The sequence below is a fragment of the Etheostoma cragini genome, unplaced genomic scaffold (assembly GCF_013103735.1).
Source record: "Etheostoma cragini isolate CJK2018 unplaced genomic scaffold, CSU_Ecrag_1.0 ScbMSFa_80, whole genome shotgun sequence".
Taxonomy (NCBI): Eukaryota; Metazoa; Chordata; class Actinopteri; order Perciformes; family Percidae; genus Etheostoma; species Etheostoma cragini.
The window spans coordinates 110,794-118,486 of record NW_023269428.1 but is presented as its reverse complement, the minus strand read 5'-3'; the positions used below and the strand labels follow the sequence as shown (position 1 = coordinate 118,486).

Here is a 7,693-nt window from a genome sequence, read left to right as displayed (position 1 = left end):
GTCAGTGACACCATCACTCTGACATCACTACTACAACACCAGGGTCGTAGGTCAGTGACACCATCACTCTGACATCACCCTGGTGGACCAGGGTGTGTTCAGGGACCTGACCCTTTGTTTGTGTCTTCAGGGGCCCTGGTTAACCAGGGTGTGTTCAGGGACCTGACCCTTTGTTTGTGTCTTCAGGGGCCCTGGTGGACCAGGGTGTGTTCGAGGACCTGACCCTTTGTTTGTGTCTTCAGGGGCCCTGGTGGACCAGGGTGTGTTCAGGGACCTGACCCTGTGTTTGTGTCTTCAGGGGCCCTGGTGGACCAGGGTGTGTTCGAGGACCTGACCCGGGGGTTCCTGCCCCTGCTGTACGACCACATGCAGCAGCTGGGGGTGATCTCCACCATCAGCCTGTCCTGGTTCCTGACCCTGTTCCTGTCCGTCATGCCCTTCGACAGCGCCGTCCTATTGGTCGACTGCTTCTTCTACGAAGGCATCAAGGTCATCTTCCAGGTCAGACACACACTCCACACACTACACAACTATACACAACTATACACTACACACCCTAAACACACTACACAAGCATACACTACACACTACACAACCACACACTAAACAACTACACACACACTACACAACTACACACACACTACACACACTACCCACTACACAACTATACACAACTATACACTACACAACTATACACTACACACCCTACACACACTACACAACTATACACTACACACACTACACACTACACACCACACACTACACAACCACACACTACACAACTACACACACACTACACAACTACACACACACTACACACACTACCCACTGCACAACTAGACACACCACACACACACACACACACGACACACACTAGTACACAACTACAAACACTACACACTCTGCTACACAATCATAAATACAAATACTACAACACATGTATGTGTGTATGTGTGTTTGTGTGTATGTTTGTGCATGCATGCATGCGTGTAGGTAGCTCTGGAGGTTCTCCATGACAACATGGACTCTCTGCTCTCCTGCAGTGACGAAGGAGAAGCCATGACCATCCTGGGCAGGTAGGAGCTAGCCGCTAAATGCTAACATGTGAATATGCTAACATACTAATGTAGTCACAGAGCTTACTCCGTATGTGTGTTAGAGTGCGGATCGGGCCGGATTTTTCTGTCCGAGCCCGGCCCGCGTCCGACACAGTTAAAATGGCATTTGTTTCTCATACTAATGACACATGTTTGTTTGTGTGGAAAGCTTTTATTAAGCAGGTGTAGGAAGGCATTGGGAAATGTCAACAGATGAGCGCATCAATGCACACGGGGCAACAAGCGCCATTACCTCCAAAATAAGCTGTTTATAATTCAAAATGTTCAATGCCTTATTGCGCTGATGTGACCGAGCCCGACCCGAACCCGAGCATCCTTTCTAAAAATCTGTCCGAACCCGGCCCGAGCCGTCGGGTACCGTCGGGCTCGGGTCGGGTATCCATCCTCTAATGTGTGTGTGTGTAATTGTGTGTGCAGGTACCTGGATAACGTTGTCAACAAACAGACTGTAGCTCCGCCAACCCCTCACCTCCATGCCCTGCTGACCAGCGGAGACACGCCTCCCCCAGAGATAGACGTCTTCGACCTCATCAAGTCCTCCTACGAGGTCTCCACCTCCATTCATTTAGCACCTAGCTCCATAGACCTCCATTCATTTAGCGTCTAGTTCCATAGACCTCCATTCATTTAGGCGTCTAGTTCCATAGACTACCATTTATTTAGCCGTCTAGCTCTGTAGACTTCCATTCATTTATCATCTAGCTCCATAGACTCCCATTCATTTAGCGTCTAGCTCTGTAGGCTCCCATTCATTTAGCATCTAGCTCCATAGACTCCCATTCATTTAACGTCTAGCTCTGTAGGCTCCCATTCATTTAGCGTCTAGCTCCATAGACTCCCATTCATTTAGCATCTAGCTCCATAGACCTCCATTTAGTGGGGCTTAAAAGGGAGCCACCAGGCTCACTGTGTACGGTTAACCTCCGTTTCTTCTTCTGTGTTTTTTTTCTCTTCTTCTTCTTTGGTGCTCAGAGGTTTGGCAGCCTGCGCTCTGATGTCATCGAGCAGATGAGGTTCAAGCAGAGGTTAAAGGTCATCCAGTCTCTGGAGGACACGGCCAAGAGGAGCGTGGTGGGTTAGCACGCTGTTAGCACACTATTAGCTCGCCGTTAGCACTCTGTTAAATGCTAACAAGTTTACTGTGTCTCTGTGTGTGTGTGTGTGTGTGTGTGTGTGTGTGTGTGTGTGTGTGTGTGTGTGTGTGTGTGCAGGTCAGAGCGATGATGACAGAGTCAGCTTTCAGTATTGAGGAGCTGGAGGAGCTGTACTGTCTCTTTAAGGTCTGAATGTGTTTTAATTATTATTGTAAGTGTACATATAATACATATGTACGTATGTACGTATAATGTACGTATACATTGTAAGTGTGTCTATAAGGCCTTGTAAGTGTGTCTAGCATGCATTATAAGTGTGTCTATAATGCATTATAAGTGTGTCTATAATGCAATATAAGTGGGGTTATAATGCGGTATGAGTGTATGAATGTAGTTATAATGCGTTTTGAGTGTAAAGGTGTGGTTATAATGCGTTACAGGTCTGGTTATTATGCTTTATGAGTTATTAGGTGTGGTTATAATGCGTTACAGGTGTGGTTATAATGCATTATGAGTGTGTAGGTGTGGTTATAATGTTATAATGCGTTATGATTGTATAGGTGTGGTTACGATGCGTTACAGGTGTGGTTATGATGCGTTATGAGTGTGTAGGTGTGTTTATATTTGTTATAATGCGTTATGAGTGTATAAGTGTGGTTATAATGCATAATGAGTTTATATGTGTGTTTATAATGCGTTATGAGTGTATGAGTGTGGTGATAATGCGTTATGAGTGTATGAGTTTAGTTATAATGCATTATGAGTTTATAGGTGTGGTTATAATGCGTTATGAGTGTATGAGTGTGGTGATAATGCGTTATGAGTGTATGAGTTTAGTTATAGTGCGTTATGAGTGTATAGGTGTGGTTATAATGCGTTATGAGTGTATGAGTGTGGTAATAATGCGTTATAAGTGTGGTTATAATGCATTATGAGTGTATAAGTGTGGTTATGATGCATTAAAGGTGTGGTTATAATGCTTTATGAGTGTATAGGGCAAGGCAAGGCAGCTTTATTTGTATAGCACATTTCAGCAAGAGGGCAATTCAAAGTGCTTTACACAAAATCAGTTAAAAAACAGATAAAAAATAAAAACAGATAAAACATTATAAAAATTAGAACAGTAAGACACATAAAACACAAGAATAAAAGTACCAGTGCAGTGTAGTAGCAGACCTGTCCCAGATGACCTGAGAGGTCTGGGGGTCATAGTGTAGTAGCAGACCTGTCCAAGATGACCTGAGAGGTCTGGGGGGATCATAGTGTAGTAGCAGACCTGTCCAAGATGACCTGATAGGTCTGGGGGGATCATAGTGTAGTAGTAGACCTGTCCCAGATGACCTGATAGGTCTGGGGGGGTCATAGTGTAGTAGCAGATCAGAAGTGTATTTTGGCCCTAAACCATTGAGTGATTTATAAACTAGCAAAAGTACTTTGAAATAAATTATTTGAGGCACAGGTAGCCAGTGTAAAGACTTCAGAACTTGAGTGATGTGATCCAGTCTCTTGGTTTTAGTGAGGACTGGAGTTATGTGATCCAGTCTCTTGGTCTTAGTGAGGACTCAAGCAGCGGCGTTTTGAATCAGCTGCAGCTGTCTGATTGATTTTTTAGGGAGACCTGTAAAGACCCCGTTACAGTAGTCAAGTTTACTGAAGATAAAAGCATGGACCAGTTTTTCCAAGTCCTGTTGACACATAAGTCCTTTAACCCTTGTTATATTCTTAAGGTGATAATAGGCTGACTTTGTAATTGTCTTAATGTGGCTGTTAAAATTCAGGTCTGAGTCCATGACTGCACCAAGATTTCTGGCTTTGTCTGTTGTTTTTAACATTGTTGTTTGAAGCTGAGCGCAGACTTTTAATCGTTCCTCTTTTGCTCCAAAACAACCACCTCAGTTTTTCTTTCATTTAATTTCAGAAAGTTCTGGCACATCCAGTCATTAATCTGTTCGATGCACTTAGTCAGTTTTTGTATTGGATTATAGTCCCCTGGCGATAAGGTTATGTATATTTGTGTGTCGTCCGCATAACTATGGTAACTTATTTTGTTGTTTTCCATAATCTGAGCCAGTGAAAGCATGTAGATGTTAAACAGAAGAGGCCCCAGAATGGAGCCTTGGTGAACTCTGCATGTCATAATTGTATGTTCAGATGTATAATTACCTATTGACACATATTAATCCCTATTCTGTAAGTAGGATTCAAACCAGTTTAGTACTGAGCCAGAAAGGCAAACCCAGTTTTCCAATCGTTCTAGTAATACGTAATGGTCGACCGTGTCAAATGCAGCACTCAGATCTAGTAATACTAAGACGGCCACTATCTGTAATAAGGTGGATGTCATTAAAGACTTTGACAAGAGCGGTCTCAGTGCTGTGGTGTGGTCGGAAACCAACTGAAAGGTATCAAAACTGTTGCTTAGTGACAAGAAATGGTTGAGTTGTTGAAAAAACGCTTTAGCAAGGATTTTACTTAAAAACGGAAGGTTTGATATCCGCCTATAGTTGCTCCTTAGTGACTTGTCTAGATTGTTCTTTTTTAAGAGTGGCTTGATTACTGCAGTTTTCAGGGTCTGTGGAAAGATTCCTGAAAGAAGAGATGTGTTCACAATCTGTAGAAGATCAGAGGCCAGACACCCGTTGGTAGAATATCAAGGCAACAGGAGGAGGTTTTCAGATGTTGTATAATGTCCTCTAGGTTTTTATGGTTGACCGTATGAAATTGTGTCATATTGGAACTAGTTTTGCTTTAACACTGTGACAACACATATCCTGGACTTGATATGGAGGCAATGACTGTTTGTCTAATCTTCTGAATTTTGTATTTGAATAAGGAGGCAAAGTCATTGCAGGCCTTGGTAGATAAAAGTTCAGATGCTACTGGTCCTGGAGGGTTTGTTAACCTAAGTCCAGATGTTACTGGTCCTGGAGGGTTTGTTAACCTAAGTCCAGATATTACTGGTCCTGGAGGGTTTGTTAACCTAAGTCCAGATGTTACTGGTCCTGGAGGGTTTGTTAACCTAAGTCCAGATGCTACTGGTATTGGAGGGTTTGTTAACCTAAGTCCAGATGCTACTGGTCCTGGAGGGTTTGTTAACCTTAGTCCAGATGTTACTGGTACTGGAGGGTTTTTTAACCTAAGTCCAGATGTTACTGGTCCTGGAGGGTTTGTTAACCTAAGTCCAGATGCTACTGGTATTGGAGGGTTTTTTAACCTAAGTCCAGATGTTACTGGTATTGGAGGGTTTGTTAACCTAAGTCCAGATGCTACTGGTACTGGAGGGTTTGTTAATCTAAATCCAGATGTTACTGGTATTGGAGGGTTTGTTAACCTAAGTCCAGATGCTACTGGTATTGGAGGGTTTGTTAACCTAAGTCCAGATGCTACTGGTACTGGAGGGTTTGTTAACCTAAGTCCAGATGCTACTGGTATTGGAGGGTTTGTTAACCTAAGTCCAGATGCTACTGGTCCTGGAGTGTTTGTTAACCTAAGTCCAGATGCTACTGGTCCTGGAGTGTTTGTTAACCTAAGTCCAGATGCTACTGGTCCTGGAGGGTTTGTTAACCTAAGTCCAGATGCTACTGGTACTGGAGGGTTTGTTAATCTATCGACAGTAGCAAACAAAGCACGTGAATTATCATTGTTTCTAGAGATAATATCAGAGAAGAAGGACCTTCTTGCCTTCCTCTGTTTCAAATTATAAATGCGAAGTCTCTCTTTATAGGTGGTATAATGGACCAGGAGATTTGTTTTTTGCCACCTTCGTTCAGCTTTCCTACACTCTCTTTTTTCTGTTCTCACCAGTAGGACATTTCTCCATGGAGATCTTTTCTTACCAGAGACAACTTTGACCTTAGTGGGCGCAATGGCATCAATAACATTTGTTATTTTACAGTTGAAATTATCTACAAGCTCAGTCACTGTTAGCCCAGAGAGACCAGAGGGGGGGGGGAGAGAAAAGCTGTATAAATGTGTCACTGGTGTTTTCAGTGATATACCGTTTTCTGATTATCTTATTTTGGACACTTTTGGGCACAGAGATAGAGAAGATGAAAACACAGGCATGATCAGAGAGATCAACGTCATTCACCACACCCTTGGAAATGTTCAGACCCTTGGAGACTATCAGGTCCAGAGTGTGCCCCTTATTGTGCGTGGGCTCTGTCACATGCTGAGTCGGTCCATAGTTCTCAAAAACACAACACAGTTCTTTGCTCCCCCTGTCCTGGGGGTTGTCCACATGAATGTTAAAATCACCCGCAATGATTACACAATCAGAGTTAATACAGATTATAGACAGCAGTTCAGTGAATTCATCAATGAAGGTTGCACAATATTTAGGTGGCCTGTAGATATTTAGAAACATCGCTTGAGGGGAAGACTTTAACTGAAGAGCAACATCTTCAAAAGAAGCAAAATTTCCATAACATATTTGCGTACAGTGGAATGAGTCATTAAACAAAATGGCGAAACCACCTCCATTCTTATTCACTCTATTCTCACTCATAAAACAGAAGTTGGGGGGGGCAGACTCGATGAGTCCAGCAGCGCTGTTATTATTGTCTAACCAGGTCTCAGTTAAAAACATTAAATCTAGATTGTGATTAATAATAAAATCATTGATTAAAAATGATTTTCCTGCCAAAGACCTGACGTTAGTAAGGCTAGTGTTAGTGTGTTTTCATTTTTTGGGACAGGCTGTAGGTGACGAGGATGGATGCTAAATTTGCTAAGTTTACAGTTAAGTGCTTATTCACCGTTCTTTTTCTATTACCTATCACAACATAAATTGAGGAAGAATTGAATACACAGGGTCCGGGGTTAAGTGTGGTTATGATGCATTATGAGTGTATAGGTGGGGTTATAATGCGTTATGAGTGTATAGGTGTGATTATAATGCGTTATTTGTGAATAGGTGTGGTTTTAATGCGTTATGAGAGTATAAGTGTGGTTATAATGCGTTATGAGTGTATAAGTGGGGATATAATGCGTTATTTGTGAACAGGTGTGGTTATAATACGTTATGAGTGTATAAGTGTGGTAATAATGCGTTATGAGTATATAAGTGTGGTTATGATGCGTTATCTGTGAATAGGTGTGGTTATAATGCGTTATGAGTGTATAAGTGTGGTTATAATGCGTTATGAGTGTATAAGTGTGGTCATAATGCGTTATTTGTGAATAGGTGTGGTTATAATGCGTTGTGAGTGTATAAGTGTGGTTATGATGCGTTATGAGTGTATAAGTGTGGTCATAATGCGTTATGAGTGTATAGGTGTCGTTATAATGCGTTATTTGTGAATATGTGTAGTTATAATGCGTTATGAGTGTTTAAGTGTTGTTATAATGCGTTATGAGTGTATAAGTTTGGTCATAATGCGTTATGAGTGTATAAGTTTGGTCATATTGCGTTATGAGTGTATAAGTGTGGTTATAATGCGTTATTTGTGAATAGGTGTGGTTATAATGCGTTATGAGTGT

General features: G+C 42.1%; 2 protein-coding genes across 2 annotated transcripts in view; one reads left to right on the top strand and one right to left on the bottom strand.

The window, feature by feature from the left end:
* Window positions 1–2,816, top strand: part of LOC117941470 (TBC1 domain family member 9B-like) — a gene marked incomplete at its 5' end in the record, with an annotated part of 4,705 nt that extends 1,889 nt beyond the window's left edge. The window contains 7 exons of the mRNA XM_034866482.1: window positions 23–50; window positions 299–501; window positions 994–1,076; window positions 1,536–1,665; window positions 2,091–2,189; window positions 2,330–2,399; window positions 2,773–2,816. Of these exons, the coding sequence (XP_034722373.1) occupies window positions 23–50; window positions 299–501; window positions 994–1,076; window positions 1,536–1,665; window positions 2,091–2,189; window positions 2,330–2,399; window positions 2,773–2,816 (657 nt within the window). The remainder of the gene's footprint in view (window positions 1–22; window positions 51–298; window positions 502–993; window positions 1,077–1,535; window positions 1,666–2,090; window positions 2,190–2,329; window positions 2,400–2,772) is intronic.
* LOC117941481 (TBC1 domain family member 9B-like) overlaps window positions 1–7,693 on the bottom strand; it is a 16,392-nt gene that overhangs the window by 5,944 nt on the left and 2,755 nt on the right. The gene's annotated exons all lie outside the window — the stretch shown is intronic.